We start from the raw sequence: 20656 nt of genomic DNA, 5'->3' as shown, positions 1-20656 counted from the left end.
ATTATCACCCCCCACTTACAGGTGCTTGATTTTCCAAGAAAGGGAGTAGCATTTTCCAAACTCATTTGGCCACTAACCCCTCTGTCAGGGAGACTGCTGCTGTGTTTGGAGTATTAGGAAGACAAACTTTGACAAGTGCTGCCTAAGAGGGTGAAAGGACAATAGCAGGGCGCTGGCAAGAGGGGAAGCACTGGTGCCTGTGGTGCAGGGCAGGGGAGATGACCAGAGGTCAAAGGCTGTTTCTGGACATCTATGCAAACATAGAGACCACTGAGTGTGTCCTGATCCTAGATTCCACCAAGAGGGCTGGAGACTCACTGGCAATACTATCTGTGACTACTGCAGCCGCACAGAGTCTATGACATGCAACCGTCAGGTGAGAGAGGATGCCAGGAGAAAGAGAAAGGACATGAAGGAGGAAGTGGGGTAGACAGACACTCGTCTTGCAGAGAGAGACCTCTCCACAAAGTCAAGCAAGATTCTCCTGACACCAGAGTTGGCTCAGAGCAAAAGGGGGAGCAAGCCATCCTGGCCGCTGGGAGTGGTGGCCGGCAGAGCACACGCAAGGAAGTGAGGACTTTTTTCTACCTGAAAAAAGCAGCTGGTGAGGAAGTGACTCCATTTCCCCCCTTATCATAGGCTTGGCAGGATTTCCTCCACAGCCACATTGTGCTGAATGAGTCTAGAGGGTTCCGTCTGCAGAGCAGCGTGGCTTTGGCAGCTGCAGGCTTGCTTCTGTCCTCTGTGACTCTTCCTCCCGCACCCTCCCTTTACTCCCAAAATATTGTTTCCGGGTTTGAGGGAAAAGGAAGGGGAAAAAAATAACCCTTGAGCATATAACTGAAGGACACACAGCTGCCTGGGCCGGAGATGGCGAAGAGGCACGGGAGCGTGAGAAGCACAAGGATTTGCCTTCCTCTGGGCTGGCGGGCTGGCGAGGGCTACTCCCCAAAGCCATCTCCAGTGCCTGGGGGTTGATCTTGGAGGAACTCTGGGTCCAGGGGGAGGGGCTGGTTGAATCATGAGCCAATGACATACATGAAACCTAATCTCCGCGTCATTTGGATGTAACTAGAAACCTGCTGGAGACATGGCAGGAGATGAAAAACCCAAACAAAACAAAAACAAAACTTGCCCGCTTACCACAGTTGGTCCAGGGAAGTTCTGGTATATTCTGTTATGCAAATTTAGCTAAGAATGCAAATCAGGCAGGGGCCCTCAGGAGTTGGGGAGGCTGAAAAATGAGAAGCGCAAATGGGTGCTTCCTTTCTCCAGCATTATTTTCACAGTTTGAAAATAATGTGCAAAGATGGCTTATGCCATGGGCCAGGGCAGAGGAAGCTTGGCCCCAACCACCTGCTAATGGAGACTTGAGCAGGAGCTAGCTATTCCAGAGATGGACCTCTGAGGATTCCTTAGTCTAATTACCTTCTGGGCTGGGGTAGAAGGTAGTATCTGGAGGGAAGCACAGAGCCAAGTTCCCTGCTGCCGTACTAGCTATGCAAATATGGCAGGGCACCTGTGGGCTCATGTCCCTCCTGCAAGAAGGTGTGGTCAGTCCAGTAATTCAAAAGACGTACTTCTGAAATGGGTGAAGAAATGCATTTATAGCAAAAAGTGCTAAAAATATGTTAATAGTTATGCTATTTGGTTCGCCATGTTCATGTAATAAATCATAACAAGAGAGACTAAAGGCCGTATCTATATGACCTTGAAATCTCATCTTCAGCGGGCTTATTCATTCAGTAACCAAACATATTTTTGTAAGGTGTTGAATATTTAGCTTAAAGCTAAACAAGACACACACCCTGCCCTATAGTAACTGCTCGGTAATATTCCCAGTGGCTTCCATGGGCCTGAGAATTTTCTCAGTACTGAATTCAAAGCACTTTGTGTCTGTAGGCCCATTTGCCCAGCAGTGGCCTTGCCAGGAGAGAAGAGGCCCATGCTCCTGTCCTCATTTTAAGGCACACCTGAAGAGGCTTAAAGAAAGGGCCTATATACACACAGGCCTCAGTCACCTGCTTTCCAGTGTTTTGGCTTTAAAACAATGTTTCTTCATTTTTCTTCCTACCTTCCTCATTCCATTACCTTCTTTTGGCTGGAGCTTCTGAGGGCCCTGCCTATTTTGGTGCTCAGCCCTCTCTTGTTTTGGGCTTATGCTACTTCACTGTTTGCGGGGGAAGTGATACTTCCCCCCCAAACATAAAGTGACAAACAACACTTTATGATATTGTGTTGGACATGAAAATATGTCCAGCAAAAAACTTAATTATTATAACTCAACAATAAAAGCCTAACTAGCTAAATTTTTAAAAAGGCCAAAGGATTCTGGTAGATATTTTACCAAAGAAGGTACACAAATGGCCAGTAAGTGCATGAAAAGATGCTCACTATCGTTAGTCATTAGGGAAATGCAAATTGAAACCACAAGGAGAGATCACTTCACATCCACTAGAGCAGCTCTAATTTTAAAAATAGATAACAACAAGTGTTGGCGAGGATGTTGAGAAATTGAAACCCTTGCACATTGCTGGTGGGAATGTAAAATGGTGCAGCCATTGTGGGAAAACAGTTTGCTGATTCCTCAAAAAGTTAAACAGAGTCACCACATGACCCAGCAATTCAACTCCTAGTACACCCAAAGGAATTGAAAGTGCATGTTCATAGAAAACTTGTACACAAATGTTCACATCAGCATTATTCATAATAGCCAAAAGTGGAAATGGCCCAAATATCCACTAACTGATGAACACATAAACAAAATGTGGTCTACCCACACAATGGAATCTTACAACTCAGCCAAAAAGAGGAGTGAAGCATTGACACATGCAACAACATGGATGACCCTCAAAAACATGAGGCCAAGTGAAGGATCCAGGCACAAAAGGCCACCCACCGTATGATTCCATTGATATGTGATGTCCAAAATAGGCAAGGCCATAAAGACAAAAAGTAGATTAGACGTTCCCAGGAGATGGGGAGACTAGGGAGTCACTGCTAATGGGTACCGGGCCTCTTTTTGGAGTGATGGAAAAGTTCTGGAATTAGCTAATGGTGATGGTTGTATAACCTTTTGAATATCAATGCGCTGATCACTTTAAATGGAATTTTATGGCATGTGAACTATATCCCAATAAAAGAACTTAATTATATTCCTTACACGACATGAAGAGGGACTAAACTATTTTTATACCATATGGAATCCCACAGAAGTACTGGCTTGTGATGGATCCTCTGCTCACAAGTGTATGAGGAATGGGAGTCTGCTGGTTAGAAAATGTGCACCACTGTCATTCTCCAAAAGAAAAAAAGGAAGAACTGTAGTAGGAGGTGGCGTGGCTTGTGTTCTGGATGAGAAGTTAGGGGTCGGATGTATGAGCAGCAATCAAGGCGCTCCTCCTTGTAAGGTGAGCAGCTCACGTCACCCCTGGGTCCTTCAATTTTCCTCATCTGAAAACTCCACCGTAGCGAACCTCTAAGAAGTGTCTCTCCGCTCTACCATCTGGGCTTACCTAGTTAGTGACCTTATTCTTCACCCTTTCCCGTGCATCCTTGAGGATGCGACTTGGGTTCTGTTGGTGCGTGCCAGAGCTATGTTACTGTAACTGTTCCGAGGATCTCCTGCTTCCTCTCTGTGTGGTCCATCTCTTCCATCCGCCACTTCTCCACTGCTCTTCTCCCCACCTGGCCTCAGACCCTCCTGCTGTGAGTTAGGAGGAGGTCTTTCTTGGCATAGCAGTCAATCTGCTGTGACCTCTGATGTGCCTCTGTGCTTCCAATCTCTTTGCTTTTATGAGCATAATCCAGGTTATTTGTCCCATACCCCAACCCCCATATGCCCACAAAGCCCTCTGCCTCTCATGCCAATTTTAATTAGAACTGGTGACATCAGTGTGGCTCAAAGTAGGGAGCAGGTGGGAAGCTCTGCTTATCCTCAATACCGAACAGGACTCTCCACTGCCTGATACGGGCTGGGGATTCCATGGGCAGACTGGCGTTTGGAATAGATCCACCAACTGTTCTTTCTTGGGATCTGGAGCCACAGGTGTGGCTCTCCTCCCCACCCCACGCCACTGTCCATACCTGTCTCTGTATGTGAGCAGAACATAATCACCGTGGGCTCCACAGGGATTAGCCACAGGCAAATATGCTCTACTTGGAGGTTATGATTTGGGCCAAGTGTGCTGTGTCCCCTGTGCCTGCCATGTGACTCATGAACATGGGGCATGGCCCAGGCTGCCTCCCTCTATTTTTGTCACTGCAAGAGTTAATTCATGAAAATATGCCAAAAATGGGAACTGAAAGCAGATGCTTGTTAAGTTCTGCAGCTTGGCCTAATCGCTGTCATCAGGACGTCGCTGCTGGGGGCAGTGAGGGGAGGGAGTCCTTCATTTATTAAACGTGGAGGGCCAGAGTTGGGGGCCAAATGTTTGGTTCTCACTTGTTTAAATCAGTAAGTGTTGACTGAGGCTGGTGGTAGGGGGAGTACAAAGAACCTGCATGTCCTAATAGGAACTTGCTGAAAGTGGCCTCAGACCTGGAGGAGGGTATGTAGAAGAAAAAGAGCAAAGCAGACTAGGCTGGAGGAGGCGGCATCCTCAGCCAGCTGGGCACTGCCAGCCTCTAGCCCTGCCTTGTCTGGCGCTTGTTTTTCAGGACTGGTTAAGAAATCAGCCTGGGCATCTTTTCTGGAAGCGCCACACTGCACTGGCTCCAGGCAGCCCTGATGACCAACCGCGGGCCCAGACATCTGTCGAGGACCAGATGCACCCCGGGTGATGCTGGTTCTGTTGTTCTTGGTTTGGGGCAGGTAAGTCACAAATGGCTGAACCTTCACAGCCTGCTCACATCCCACTCAAAAGCACCCCAACGTATAATAGTCTTCTTTGGATCCCAGCTCGCCAGTTCTGCTCAATGGGTCATTCTGTGACTGTCAAAGCGACTGCGATGATCCTCGGAGAAGCCCATGGGAGAGGCTTCTTATCCACACCATCAATCTACCGATCAGTAAGAGAAGAACAATTATATCCTCTGTGCTCTGGGGGACAAGGGGAGCTGACGGATGGTGGTGAACTCCTCAGTGAGCTCCATATGGGCATGCTAAGAAAAATCTGCTTTCATTTTGTAGTTTATGATTTAGTTCAGTTCACCTGGAAAGACTCAACATGAATAAAACCAGATGCATTTCAAGGAACACTGCTTGGCTCCTTGACAATCCTCTTCCTTCCTCATCAGACAGTCTTCCTGTGCCCAGGGAAGACAGCAGACCTCTCTATCACAAGGAAAATGCAGCCTCTGTCAGTGGCAGCAGCTGTTAGAACCAGGACAGGTAAACGGCGGGCCAGGTCAGCCTGTGGTTCTGGATCCTGGCTCATTAACACATGGACAAGACATGCCGGCGTGGCCTCTCGTATGAATAGCTGTTTACGGTGAAGGACCTCTGACAGTATGCTTTCTGTTGCAAGGATACTGCTGTATATAGAACTAGAGAGAGAAGCAAAAACAGAAACTCAGGGAGAGAAATGGGAGACACAGAGACCCAGAAAGACAAAGAGAAAGAGAAAAAGAGAAGCTGAAAGCAATCATGGATGAGTTTTCAGTGAGTGGAGGGGCTGAAATATCTTCCATCAGCACAACCTCCAGGGGCACAGTTGACAGCTGGCTGACCTGACCCAAGGACACGCTCTCACAGTGAAGCCAGTGAAGCCGGCCTGCTGGGGGCAGGAGCAAGGTCAGAACACTACACGTGCCCACTGTACAAGGCCTGTCAGCGTTGTCGGCAGTGGGCACTTAACACGAGAAAAGTCGTGCCCCTGGGAGATCCACTTCCAAGGCAACTGTCACTTCCTGTCAAACGCTCAGGACGGGTCACACACATTTGCAGCTTGCAGTGGCGAGCCTGGGGACCCTGCCTGCAGAAGGGATGCAAGTATGTGCTGGCTGGATTGCAAATGGGATTTGAACTGTGCTACGGGGCCTTCATACACTGACTATTCCTCAGGCAAAAGGGCAGAGCCAGAACATTCCAGGTGGGACTGGCAGCTGAGTGGTCAGTGGCCATGCCTACGCACGTGCAGCATCCGCAGAACCTTGCCGCCATTGCAGAAACCTTGGAGCGAGTTGGCTCAGGTTGCATTCAGGGATGCGAACATTTACTGGCCATCTGCGTTGCACCCAGTATTGTGCGGAGCGCTGCAAGGGAGACAGTGAGCTTGACTCTGCATGACAAAGAGCTCCTTAAGTTAGGAATGATGTCATACTCATCACCCAAATCAGGTACTCAGTAAAACCCTCTTCCAATGGGATGACTCAGAGATGTTCACACCTAACATCGTAAGAATAAGCTCAGGTTTGGGCTGGTGAAGGCTTCCAGAGAAATTTTAGGTCGAGCAAATTGCTATTTCCACTGAGGAAACCCCTTGGCCAATCTTGGATACACAGGCAACATGTTTTTCATAGTATAATTGGTGCTAACTTTGGATGGCTCTTTCTAGCTCTTTCTTTCCTCTAGCTTTGATCTATCCTTTGGATATATCTGAATTGAGCAATCCAACCACAGGCGAACCACTTTAAAAAGTATTTATTTAGCATCTACTTCTGGCCAGGCACTAAATCTGGGATGAGGAGAGATATTTAACCGTGGTGCCAAAGCCCATTAAGGTGACTTTTATGAACAACTCTAGACAGAAGAGACTGCCATCAGAAAGGTCACACAACTTGCTCAAAGTCACACAGCTCATTGCAGCAAAGCTGGGGTTCGAATCCGGGACTATGTGACTGCCAGGCATGTACCTTTTCAACTACATTTTGCTCCTCCCAAAGGAAGCAGAAAAGACATACAAGATCCAGCTCCGGCTCCCCCGAGCAATAAATATGAGAGGCAAAACAGGAAGTCCCGAGGAGTGACAGGGAAGGCTCAAGAAACGTACCAAGAGTTTTTAAGATGGGCTAGGAGGCGGACAGAAAGTGAGACAGGAGTTGAGCCCTCAGGACTTTGAATAAAAGCAAGAAAATCGAGGATGGTGTTTCAGGGCAAGGAAGTGGCATGGGAGTTTGGGGCCACCCTGGCGGGTCCTAAAGCAAGCCGGTGTATGTGGGCAGGGGTGAGTCAGAGTGAATGGGGCCGCATCAACAGAAAGAAGACCCTGTGACCATGGAGAAACCACCAGTCACAGGACCTTCCCCATCCTCCCCGCCCCCACCCGCCCTGGGCACGGGGCAAGGCTGGATCCCATGGGAACGTGTGCGACACACTCTGGAAGCCCCTGACTGTGGTCCGGCCCTGTTGCTGGGGCTGCACGTGCCATCTCAAGAGTATTTTAAAATGTTGTATGATATAGACCCAAATCCCCAAAGAGAAATTCTTTCCATATTATTCAGGAAAAGCCCTCCTATTTACAGGGCTGCTTCACAGGGAATTCTAGAATGTGAAAGAGAATAAAATTTCCTTGAGTCACAAAAACAAATCCAACTTGAGGCCTAATTTAGAATGTTAAAATATGTGGCCCCAGAGCTTCCACAGTGGCAACTGGATTTTGATCCTTTCAAGGGATCAGCTCAACTATTCTTGCTGGATCAAAAGCGGTTGTGTCTGCAACATGCATGAACAAGAGTGGCTCTCACACCATGGACAGAGCACAAGCCCTCAAAGAAGAGACCCAGGGGAATGGTGGGGGTGCTTCTCTGGTCACTAGCCCCACTGCCCAAGAGATCTAGGAGGATGGGGGGCTTCCCTGGCCACTAGCCCCACTGCCCAAGAGACCAGGAGGATGGGGGGGCCTTCTCTGGGCCACTAGCCCCACTGCCCTGATGCCTGCTCCTTGCACGGTCTTTCTCCTCCTGGAGGCACCCTTTGTGACTCCTCATGACTGGAAACAGTTTTTCTCTACTCACTTAAATTTTTAAAATTTTCATAATTTAACAAAGGCAGAGACCTTTAAATTCCTAGGAACCTACCCACCAAGTGTTTTACATGAACCTAGCTATGCTCACCAAGCATTTAATCCTTTAATGTTCGATGTGTTACTGGAAGGCCAGAAGTTTGTGAGGCGAGTTTGTGATTGTTGCAGTCAGATCCAACAAGCTAAACACTTTCTTTCAGCATTTTGGCAGTTGCATGCTGAGAGGGAATGTGGTCAGTGCAACATCTCTAATACACCACATTAAAGATGAACAAACAAAAAAGGAGAATCACAGCATCCATCACGCACAGTGGCTATAAGCTCAGCTCTGTCCTCAGCACACAGGATGCCCAAAACCTTGCTCAGACAGCGAGGAGTTGGTGGGAGACAAAAAAAAAAGGCTGCACATGGCCCAGATCCCCGAGATCCCCCAAACCTGGCTCCCCTGCCTTCACTATAATTCAGACAGGACACCTGTCCTAGCTCCCAAATCCCTTTTCCCTGCCAAAATTCTCTTTATTTTTTTCCTCCTTCTCTTTGTCCTTTGCTTTCCTGTTCCCTCCTTGTCTTGCATTTTATCAGCTGAAGTTCATTCCTCAGCTCCGATCCCCACAACCCGTTCTCCATCTGCCTATTGAATTCTAGGACAGAAAACTCAGAGGCTGAGTTTCCTGGAAGACACTAATTCCCCACTCCCTCGGATACATAAAGAAATAAGTGTTGGCTGAGTGGAACAAGTGAGACTTCTGCAGCTGCGGCCAGGGCTTGGCCATAGTTGCGAGGGACCTTCCAGCCCGCCTTCTGGCGGAAGGACCCGGGTCGTGGACACTGATGGGGAAATGGGGGCTGTCCCTGAGCCCCCCAAGAAATGGAGCGAGGTAACTCGAGGCACTGTGGTTACCATTTAACTGTGGAAGTCTGACAGGACGCCAGGCCTGTGATCCACGCTGAAGTCAGCCAGGGGCCTGCTCCACAAGCCTCCTTTAACCCTTGTGGAGTTAAATGCTGGCATTGTGGTTATGGGACAACTGGAGAGGGATTTGTGTTGGATAAATGAGCAGAATAAAAACGTCTAAATTTCATCTTTTCTTTGTGTGTTTTCACCTCTGCCAAATTCTTGGAATTCTTATGTCTTACAACTTTATGTGCTTTTCATTTCCGTTTGAACCTGAAACATCATTTAAATGTCTTTGGAGGTAATCCTAACCTACTGAAACACCCTGAGAAACTGCGAAAAAAGTATTAGGATTATTCCACACACACGCCTGGTGGGTTTTAGGAAGTTTTTGATCCCCAGGCATAAGTTCATGGTTGATGGAATACAGATTCAAACAGGTTTGTTTTACTAACTCAGTACACCACTTGAAAAAGGTGATTTTATTAAGGGTAATTTTAAATGCGAAAAAAATAACTTCACTGCCATCACGTCTACAATACCTTTTGGCGAGAAAGCAAGACTTCAGAGGTTTTAATGTCTGGCAATGGAACACATCCTTTGCAGGGCAGGAGTCCCAGCAGAGCTCAACCCCTGGCTCTGAAGCTCATCACGTTATCCTAGATTTATAACCGGATAAGCTGGTCTGTTCTGATGTCTTTGGTTCTATCACAAGCCACACAATGGCAAGCTGTGGGGTCTGAGTGTCGACGCGCCCTTTCTCAGTTCCTCCACTTGTGGTCCAGGGATTCACCTCTCCTGGCTTTGAGAGCCTCATTTGTAACAGAAAGAGATGCCCCGTGGTCCTCTAAAGGCCCTTGGTGACACTCAAGTGACATCACTTTTAGATTCTGGGACTCCGTTTTATGTTTGTGCATCAAAAGCACGGAGGATGAAAAGGGTCTGATACAGTTGGGGCACTGGGAGAAACAGGTGCCTGCAGCCCTGCTGGCTTGCATTCAAAGTCGCAATGTGCCATCACGTTTATTACCGGTGCAAATAGAGGCTTGAACCCTAGAGGGGGTTTTACTAGAAGAAGCCGGGACGTGACCTGCTGCAATATAGAAGCTAGGAATGTTCTTCATATTCTAGACATCAAAAGAAACACAAGCCAAAATCTTCATGGCACCAGACATTAGAATCCCAGGCAGGGTTTCTAAAGTCCCAACTATTTCTGCTTAAGAATCCACCCAATAGCTATTCCGACAGCTCAAATGGCATGAAAGCCATATTCCAATAACACTGAGATGATTTTATGAAAAATTAAGGGATGTCTTCTCTGGATGTGTCCTACTTCTCAGCCATAAACAATATCCATTATTTATGGTAACTTTTGATGATAAGTTAATACCCCAACTTAAGGAGTTTATGGTTTTCACCCCTATTCCTCGGGCAACGGAATCATACATCACTCAAGATGAGTGTGTTATTCCCTTTTGACGCCCCCAGGAGATATTTCTTATATCTCCCAGAATACCCTCTTGAACCAAAAGTTTCCACATTTAAGTCATTTCTCAGAATGTTTCCTTCTCCATGCCCGACCCCTCCCTGCTTGGAAAATGCACAGAAAATCCATCAGTCATTTTTGGGTTATCAGACTGTGACAAATTTGTTTTTCAAGCTTCAGAAGATTGCTAAACTGGGCTTTCCCCCCCACCATTTCAGATAACTCAAAACTGGTTTGGATCCGTGACATCAACCTTGGCATGTATGAAGAACGAGGAATGAGGACTTTGCCTTGTTTGGAACCAAAGAGAAGAATATCCATTTTCTCTCTCTCTCTCTTTTCCATTTTTATTAAGTCAGTATTTTTTCCTTTTAGCCAGATGATGTACACTTTTAACATTCCAGGAAAAAAGTGTCAGTGATATGCAAGTCATAATAAAAGAAAATCAAAAGAAATGCAATTACAAAGGACAGGGAACTGTATCATTTTTAATATAAAATGCCCAGAGGAAAATCTAATTTAAAAAATTACCAGCACCATATAAATGAGAAGAGAATATAAGAAAACATTTGTTATTTTAAAAATTAGCTTAATCCTTAATGTTTCTGGCTCTTAGACTTTCATTTTTATTTTTAAAGGCCAAAAATGGTCTTTCGGTGCTGATCAGGAGTAAACCTCTCAATGATGCAATGAGATACTGTGAAGTGGCAACGAATTTCCGTGGCCTCTGGCCTGCTGCCTGGAATGTAATAGGGGGAAAAAAACCCAAAACGGTTGTTAAATAAAAACAGTGAACAAACAGTGAGGATGAAATAATAACCTTCTCATTCTCACTATTATAGAGGTATCTATTACAAACAAAAACAAATATTCACATGGCACGCTGTTGTTAAGAAAGTGCTTCCGTATATATCATCTGGTGTGGTCCTCCCAACAAGCCACAGAGAAGTTATTAGTGCTGTCACCCCTCTTTCACAGATGACCAAGAATACGTAACTTTTCCAAGGACACCTAGTTAATCAATGATGAAACCAGAACTCAAACCCAGAATTCTGTCATAAAATATTCTGCCTTTCTACTCAATCACGTGACTCCCTAAATGTAGCTGCGACTCCCAGCTAAAGGGCCTTTCCGGAACCACTAAGTCATAAGTGTGCATGGAGCAGCGACGTGCTTATGCTGACACCTCTATCTCTTTGATAACGTTTACATGATGAGAAAAGAACCAAGCTCATTTATGTCAGAAGTCCACAATGTTTTTGGCACCAGAGATGTGTTTTGTGGAGGACAATTTTTCCACGAATGGGGTGGGGGATCATTTCGGGATGAAACTGTTCCAACACAGATTATCAGGCATTTGGTTTCCATAAGGAGCGCACAACCTAGATCCCTCGTGTGCACAGTTCACAATAGGGTTTGTGCTCCTAGGAAAACCTAATGTCGCCACTGGTCTGACAGGAGCCGGAGCTCAGGCAGTGATGCTCGCGAGCTGCTCACCTCCTGCTGTGCGGCCCGGTTCCTAACAGGCCACAGACCCATACCGGTCCCGGGCTGTACGTATAAGTTGTAACTGCTGGCTTGTGCCAGACAATTTTCGCTTGTTCTGTCTCTGTTTCTCTTCTAGCCCAGCGAGATGTCATTCTGCTACCCTCAACTCATGTGAGGGGAAGCTGAAACTATTCACGTATTTACAGGGAGAGTCCAAATAACCATGCAGTAACCCAGCCTTCCTTTCAAACTCTTTGCTTGATGGAATCACCAATTTTCATTTCAGGCCTGAAAAATAACACTGTTATGACAGTGACCGGCAGAGGATTAACAGTGAAGAAGAGAGATGTCACCAATAATACTGATTTCTAACCCTTTCTCTAGTTTTTGCTTGGACCAAACACAGTGCTTAACTATACGGCTCTCTACAGAAAGGTTTCTCCTGACATGAGGCGTTTATTTATTTATTTATTTATTTTGAGACAGAGTCTCCCTCTGTCAGTTACCCAGGCTGGAGTGCAGTGGTGCGATCTTGGCTCACTGCAGCCTCTGCCTCCTGGGTTCAAGCAATTCTCCTGCCTCAGTCTTTCTGAATGGCTGGGATTATAGGCACCCACCACCATGCCTGGCTAATGTTTGTATTTTTTTGTAGAGATGGGGTTTCACCATGTTGGCCAGGCTGGCCTCAAACTCCTGACATCAAGTGATCCTCCTGACTCGGCCTCCCATAGTGCTAGGATTACAGGCGTGAGCCACGGCGCCCGGCCTGACATGAGGCTTTTAGGTACAGAAAGAGAAGCTTCCTTTGTCCAGATGCAATTTTCCCCCATTTTGCTTGGGTCAGCCTGAAAATGAAAGAGAGTGATCTGGTGGCAAGACGGCTAAGATTTCTCTTCTCTTCTTCAGCAACACCCAGCTCAAGAGTGGACACCGGTGAATGCATTCTGCTCCTATCATCAATCGCTGTGGGCCCAGGAGGGCTGGAAGAAAAGCAGAAAAATCACTTTTTTGCTCAGCGGGCATTGTGATGGTTTTTCTTCTTTTATTGCTATGTGTATCTTCTCCTGTTTTTCTTTCCCTCTGCATCTGAGGTTACCATTCCCCACTTTCTCTCCACATTTTCTTGGCTCCCTCCAGTTTTCTCTGGAGTGACATTCCCCTTCCTCTGTGAAACCATCACCTCTATGTATTTCCTGTGTCCCACGAGCCTGCCACAAGTTCTAGAATTAGACTCTGCTCAGCCTTCCCGTGAGCTGTTTTAGTCTGATATTCCAGCAGTCTCCACGTAGGAAAAAAGAAGTCGATTTAAATATGAATTCCTCTAAAGCTGAAGCTTAGCTAACATATTCTGGAGACCTTCTGGCAGAAAAATGTCCAGAAATATTGGACTGTAACATAAGATCTGACGCTTAAGAATGAGTTATCAGGTTTGGGGGTGAGAGGGGGTATTGGGTCTCCAACCTCCACTGGGCTAGTCCTGTCATATTTTTCTAGCATGACAGGCAACACTCTTCAAAGGTTACTAAACCGTGCCTCCACTGAGAAGGAAAATGGGACTCTTCACACTGAGCTCTCTGTGTACCTTCAACAAATGACTTCTGAAGTCATCTTGGTCTCCTCTTCTATAATGCAATCAGGGGCATTCCCTGCTTCTCTTTAATCTCTCTAATTACTAAAACAAATTTTCCCCTCCTTGTGTTTTTTTTCTATAAATTGGCCTCATAGATTGGTCAAATTTATCTGTCCAGATTTCCCCCCAAAATTCCCTTCTCCACACTGACTGCGGTGACCCTAAGCTGCTTTTTTGCCTATTGCCAGGCTACCTCCCCCAACACCAATCTACCCTGCAACTGACTAACATCTAACCCAGCAGAAATTACTGGGCATCTGTAACATGACTGGCATGATCAAAACCCTGGGGTGGATTCAGAGAAAAATGCAACTATTCCTCTCCTCTATGAGGTCAGGAGCAAGCAATACAAGCAAGAATGTCCTGGTGGCAGAAGGGGTGGCCATGATGGTTCAGAGGGTTCAGACAAGGGAGAGTTCACTCTGGCAAGTCCCTCATCACAGATGAGGGCCTGGGGGCGAGGGGAGGGAACAGCACAGGCTAGAGGGGGAGGATAAAGGTATGCATAGGGAATGCTAATGGCTTGGCCTGACTTTGTGGGTTTCAAAACACAATCTCATGGAAAAGATACTTGAAATGAAAATCAGAGCTTATTAATTTTCTGTAGGCCCAACCCAATTTCTCATAGTTCTCAGTCATGTGGGTACATGCTAGTTTCCTTGGCAGCCTAAGATAAAGCTCTTAATGTGATGTGAGTCCCTTAGAGATTAGTATTATTATAAATATAAATGTTCAAACACAAGCAAGTTGAAACCAAATGCCCCCCAAACACTGGCTTTCTGTTATATGAAGGTTTCCAGTGGTGCACTGAACCCTTGGATAAATGAGCTAGAAAACAGAGAGTTAAATGGGCTCATTGGCTAAATCTCATGGCCAGCCTCCTTTGCTGGAGGGAAGAAGGAAACTTAGTAGCTGCTCCCTACCTATTTAATCTACAGCAGTTGGCAGGACAGTTTTGGATGACAATCAGAGAAATACTCTCAGAACTTCAAGTAGGGGATTGAGTCGGGGATCCAAGACCCTGATCAAAACAGAGGGTCTTTACTCAAAGCCAACCTGCAAACATCTTGTTCTTACTGCTTTGTATGACTTCCAAGAGACTCACTAACAACTAGTCATAAATAGACATCAAGGAGTTTGTTTATCTAACTAAGAGAAAACAATGTTTGAGTTCTTTAGAAACATGCATTTGACACCACACCAATGTGCTGCTCTGGGAGCAGAATCAGAGCCTGCTTCCTTGGGGCTGGTGTTTTGATGTGGTCATTATTTGCTCAGCAGAGCCTCTACTTGGCAACACCTCGTTTGCCCAATTCTAGGTATTTGAAATTTTAAAAACATATCTCTTTTAAGAAAATTCTAAAATGAAAGAGTTTTTTAAAAATTAATTTGTAAATACCTTCCCCAAAGTTATTCTAAAATGCCTGAGACTTTAAAGAACCATACCTAAGTCAAGTCTGGTGAGGGCAAACAGACATGACAATGACCAAATCTATTCTTTAATTTTCTAACATTTGTGTACAAAGCCAAACAATCAACATACATACCGAGTGCTACTCCTAAATCTTCTTGCAACTAAAAAATAAAGGGCCAACCAAGTATTCCCAGGAGGCAAAACAAGCACATGTGCTTGTCCTCAGTGCCTACTAGAGCCTCCTTTTCTCCTGGAAGACATGATGACTTGGGTTGGGTGAAATTGTACACCACCTATGATAGCAGGATGCCGGGTTGATCAGGTGATAATGCTTCACCATATCTTCAATTTTTGTATTTTCCACCTATTTGATAATGGGTCCTTCAGCAGAGACGACAAGACGCAAGTATATCCACATAACCTCAGCTCAGATTTCTGACAGCCTCCAGCTTGCTTGCATGAATATCCACTGCCTGCCCAGTCTCTCTCATCTGAGAAAACTATTTGACTCAGCCTTTGCCTCTGCCTCTCACTTTTCACCCTCTCCAGAATGCTCACATCTCACCCATGCTAGTAGCATTGGAGAGGAAAGAGCACAAACATTAGAATCAGACAGATCTGTGCTTGAACCATAACTCTGCAAATTACTAGCTTCGTCAGTGAGTTGAACGAGTTATCGGTTCTCCTCTCCTTCTCTGCAATGCTTAAATCTAACTCATGTTGGATGAGTTCTTTAACTTCTCTGAGCCTAAATTTATGAATTCATAAAACAGAGAAAATAAAAGGCTGTAGTTGTAGAGTGGTCAGGAGGATGAAATGACTTCTGTGAAGTGCCTGGCAGCAAAGGGGCTAAGATGCAGTCATGACTCCCTCTCATTCCTCTCTCAGTTTTTCACTGAACTGTCAGAGATGGCAATTTTCCTTTCCTAGGTACCTTCTTTATTTACAAGGAGCTTACAGGAAATGCATATATGAAAAAGAGTTGTGTGAAACCTTTGAAGCCAGTAAAGCCCTTTTTGCAGAGTCTATAATTTTTAATTTTAGGATCTTATTTTCTAACATTATTAGTCAAGGTAAGTTCTTAAAGAAAAAAAATTCAAACGAAACTCAATACCTGTATACTATTAGCTATGGGCCTGGAAGTAGAGTTCTGGAGTTAGCAGAAGGGATTTCTTGAAATCACCAGGGCAGAGTGGCCAGCCAAATCCTGAGACTCATCAAGGCAGGATTTCCTACCCAACAGCAAGCACATCAGACCTTGTACTAAGCCATGAGGTCCCCACCTGGAATGCTCCATCCAGAATTCTCTACACAGACCTGGCTACTCCAAAAAGCCAATGCTGGGTCCAGAGGGGGGCAGCTGAGACAGGACAAAGTAGGTTTCTAGAAGACAATGATGACTCTGGGAAGGGCAGGCCTGAATGTGGATTTTGGGACATTCATGAAGTCTTAATAGTACAGACCTTTCTAGGTTAAGCTTAATAGGTTAAGCTACAACCCTATTGTGGAGCCTTTAGGCTGATGACTCTTGAATCTCGTTCGAGCCTCAAACCCTAGTTTGCAACCAAATAGATCTGCATAGCCATCAGGTACATCAAACTCAACACAGCACAAAGGGAACTGATTACTCCTTCCCAAAATCTGCCTCTAAGGGTCCAATCAGCCCCCTTGACAGCCCTCAGCCTACATCCTAGCAGAAAAACTGGGGTGATCCTCAGCTCCTTCCTCTTCTCTTCCTATGGACACACCATCACTGTCATCCCCACCTTACATAAGTCTCCTAGGATGTCTCCTCTTTCCGATCTTACTGAAACCACTTCTGTTCACCCCACTGCATGGCTTACCTAGACAGTGGCAAGGAGCTCCGAACTGATCTTCCCTCATCTTGCCCCATTCGGCTTCCCTCTGGAGTATTCCCAGGGGGTCTGCTAGACCCACAAAGCAGTTGTATCCCTCTCTCTTATCCAAATGCCCTGAGTGGCTCCTGTTATCCACAGGATAACTCACACCTCCAGCCTCCCCTCTCCCCACACCCACCGCTTGCCTTGAACTCCATGTGATTACTGGCAGCATCAGCTACAGCCTCGTTCCTCTACAGATCCCGGCTCACATGCATCCTCAGGCTGGGATGCCACTCTGCCTCTTGCACACCTCTCCACACTCAGCTCAAATACCACCTCCTCTGTGAAGCCTTTCTTGACCAAGCCCCCACCTCCCCATCACGCCCTTTTCTTATTCTGCCCCCTCAAGGCTCACCAGTGAACTCACTGCCACGTGTCTCTCTCCTCCTTTGGGGCATTGGCTACATTTTCTTCATCTCGGTTTTCCCAGGTTCTGATAGTGCCTGGCACCTCGTAAAAGCTCTGTGCATGTTTGCAGAATGAATGAATAAACACATGGAAATTAAAACTATTTAAACAGGTCCATAAAGATTGTGTCATGCTCAAGGAAGATGGATTCATTACACATCTCAAAAGAACCTCAGGACCTTCTGGGACTGGGATGGCAACACCGTGTGGGGTAAGGAGCCTAGAACGTTCAGTTATGTTCTCAAGTCTTCACAGCTTCACCTTGCCCAAGATACCTAACGTCTCTGAGCCTCTATTTATTCATCTGTAAAAATAAGAGGACGCTACAGCATCAACCACACAGGCTGGGGTGAGAATGACATGGGTTCATGATGCCAAATGTCCGGCGGAGGTCGGCACAGAGTGGGCAGAGGGGGCAAATAGCAGTGTCCTTTGTCCCCAATCAGCAGAACTGAGCTGAACATGAGACTCTGAGAAAGGCTCAGGACAGCAGGGCCACAGCAGATCTCCTGGCCTCCAGGGACAGTCAACTTGAGGAGGCGACAAATCCTCATTTGCAAAGGTGAGAAACTGTACAGCAAGTCAACAGTATCGGATGAGTCATGAGACAGGACGTGATTGATGTCGGGTGGGCGTGGAATGTGCTGTGCATTGAGTGGGGAGGGCCCTTAGTGGCAGGTGAGCTTGGTGGAAGAAGGAGGGTCTCAGAGGGTCCAGCTGCTGGGATGGAGGCCACAGGGGCCCAGGAGTGCAGGGGAGGCGTAGTGAAGCCTGGGGTTGCTGCCTTTAGGCCGCTCTGCTGCTCTCTGCTTCCCCCTGTTGACATGGGAGGGAAGAGCAGGGTTGTTGGGCTGAGATGGACGTTAGAGCCAGCAGGTGAGAAGAGGCTGGGAGGAACCGGCAATGCAGCCACCAGGAAGGAGCAGGTGGTGGAGTGGGGAAGAGAGAGGGAGGGCTGCTTGGCCAGATGCCAGGCACTCTGCCAATTGCAGGCCCTGTAGATCTTGCCCCGAGCTCAGGGTCACCTTGAACCCTCTCCTCCTTTCTTTCTCCAGAGTGCTTGTCACACCCTCTCCCTTCCTGGGGCCCTCACTCACGTTCTCCTTGGAGGTCAGAGGTGCATCCTCCCTCTCCCAGGACCCTCCCCCCATTCCCCAGGCCAGTGTGGACCATTGGCGTGACCAAGGTGAGGGGCACTTGGTGTTCTTGGGACTCTTGTTCTTTTTCTTGCTTGAGGGCATTTCTCAAGTAAGACCAGAGACCATTTTAGCCCTGAGTGTCCCAGTTAATATTCATGAGGCTTGCTGAGAAGCAGGAAAAAAAAAAAAAAAAAAGGCTTGGAGGGCATCAGACAGGGTGGCGGAGGGGTGGGGGGGTTCAAAGAGGAGAAGAAAGCAAGAGCCAACACAGAGTCTTACCCAGCAATAGCGTGGAAGGGAGTGGCAGCCCATTGTCCCTTAGGAAAATAAACTGCAAATAACTTTCCCCGTTTGTGTCAATCTAGTGCTTTCAACTTACCAACTATTAGTAGGCTTTAGAACTTAGATCACATTCTGGGTCAGGTAATTCTTTGTTGTGGGGAGGACGGGCTGCCCTGTGCACTCGAGGATGTTTAGCAGCTTCTCTGGACTCTGCCCACGACATGCCAGCGGAAACCCTTGTCTAGTGTGACAACCAGAAATGTCTCCAGACCGAGCCAAATATCCCCTGGAAGGCAAAGTTGTCCCCATGGAGAACCACTGCCACAGATTATTGTGAGGTGCTACCCAAATGCCCAACACTCGTACTGGCCCCCTCCAATCTCGCCCTCATCTGAGCACTGCAAGAACGGCCCAGGCTGGCGTCCACCTCCCCCGTCCACCTGATGTTTACGTAAACAGAAACAGAAGCTTCTTTCCGAAGCCAAGGAGTCTCCTCCCAAGTCTAGACGTGGTGGAGAGGGGAGGGTTGCCTCTTACTCTGCTCAGTAACTGCATCCCCATGGACTTCATAACGGCCAAGGGGACTCCACACCCAAAGCCCTCATTCCCCAATTTCCTGGGCAACCAGGGATCCAGGTAGAAGCGCTTGCCCAGGAGGCGTCTCTCTGGTGGAGGAGTAAACCTTGGAGAATTTGCCCTCCATTTTCTTCCCTCACTGTCTTCTCCATTTGTTTCTCCCAGGAGCTGGCTGGTGAGTAGCCACCACAGCTACTCATGTGAACATGAATCTGGGGCCACCCTCTTTCAAATTTCAACAGCAAGTCCTAAACAAGAAAGCCTTTGCACAAATAAACAATTAAGTTAATTGTGGGTCTGACAAATATTTTGTTTTCCCGAGGAATTAAGTATGCATTTGGGGTTAGGCTTCCGGGCTGAGCCTCTGTCTAAAAAACCAGAAGGCAAGAAACTGAAGGAATATGGTCAAAGTCCCTTATTTTAAAATCAAGGACACTGAGTCCCGGAGAAGCGTTCCGGGCCTGTCAGCCCCGAAAACAGGACCAGACATAATCATGGTACCTTGTTCCAAGTGAAGTTACCTAATGCTCCCTTCCCATCCAAACAAGGATTTGGAATATGCCACCCAGGAAGGTGGTCCCAAAGGGGGTCCTCAGAGGATGCATCACTAAGTATTTCTGTACCCCAGGAGGTGGCTTATTTCATGGAAACCCGTCACCTGGGGCTGTTCATAGAACCGTGCACGCGGCAGTTGAAAAGGGGCACCTACGCCTTGCTCTGTGACATTGTTTTCAGTGAAAATTAGCGTTCGCTGTTTTCAGTGTTAACCTTAAAACTCCAGCTGGCTTTATCTGCTCTCACTTATTATAATTGTAACGCAGTACACTGTGTAAAGGTCACACCTGTGTTTATACGCCATATGCCATCAAAATACCATGAAGAGAACACTATGTGGTCTCTATCAGAAGATCAAAAAAGAAGGGGCGAAAAGCAGGCCTTCCTCCTAATTCAGGGCCTTTCAGTCCTTCCCAAACACTGAAATAGGCCCATGTGCACCACTGCTACCGCAGGAGTTTATGTCTAGGCCAAGTGCTTGCTGTTTATTGACAGAGAAACAAATACCGCCCAGCACCTGTCCGGTTTCAGAGTGACGAGGGAGTTTCCAATCTGGATCTGAGAAAACTTTTACACTGTACCCAAACATTCTTTTTCTTTTCTTTTCTTCTTTTTTTTTTTTTTTCTGAAGCCAAAATTAGAACAAAAACAAACATATACAGAGTTCAGCGTAGCAGGAAAAAGAAACTCAGCTCAAGACATTTCATAAGAAAAGTTCCAAGTCCACCTACACTCACCTGGCCTGGAACCCTGGGATTCATTTGACTGAGGAGGGTCACAAGCTGTACTCCAGAGGCTCAGGACGCACCACTCTCCTTAGGGGCACCCCCCGGTAGGAAGACCCTCCTGGTTTCCCAAGCTGGAGGAGCAGACTGAAAGGATGTTTGGGGAGTGAGGAAGTAATAGGGGAGTGGATGGAGAAGGTATTTTGTTGTCTAACCTGGTGGTACCTTGAGGTGTATTAATGAGTAATATACA

At 46.8% G+C, this 20656-nt stretch overlaps 1 protein-coding gene and 1 long non-coding RNA gene across 6 annotated transcripts in view; one reads left to right on the top strand and one right to left on the bottom strand.

The window, feature by feature from the left end:
• Positions 1 to 20656, bottom strand: part of BCL2 (BCL2 apoptosis regulator) — a 198901-nt gene that overhangs the window by 14345 nt on the left and 163900 nt on the right. The window contains exons 3-5 of one of the 5 annotated variants that reach the window (XR_013408273.1): positions 18645 to 18833; positions 17074 to 17942; positions 8441 to 12753 (exon numbers count right to left, since the gene is read on the bottom strand). The exons of 1 other annotated variant lie outside the window; for it this stretch is intronic. Coding sequence is in view for 1 of the 4 variants with exons in the window: in XM_077975087.1 (XP_077831213.1) it covers positions 18789 to 18833 (45 nt within the window). In the remaining 3 variants the exon portion in view is untranslated. Of the gene's footprint in view, positions 1 to 8440; positions 18834 to 20656 lie in introns of those variants that run through there. 3 more of the 5 variants (XR_013408272.1, XR_013408271.1, XM_077975087.1) reach the window with 3 other exon arrangements.
• LOC144336450 (uncharacterized) lies at positions 170 to 8984 on the top strand. Its single transcript, XR_013408274.1, has 2 exons — positions 170 to 604; positions 3214 to 8984. It is a non-coding gene; the product is annotated as an uncharacterized LOC144336450 (long non-coding RNA).

Source organism: Macaca mulatta, chromosome 18 (assembly GCF_049350105.2).
Source record: "Macaca mulatta isolate MMU2019108-1 chromosome 18, T2T-MMU8v2.0, whole genome shotgun sequence".
NCBI classification, from domain to species: domain Eukaryota; kingdom Metazoa; phylum Chordata; class Mammalia; order Primates; family Cercopithecidae; genus Macaca; species Macaca mulatta.
The sequence above is the reverse complement of the archived record's forward strand: the minus strand, read 5'-3'. Positions and strand labels throughout refer to the sequence as shown.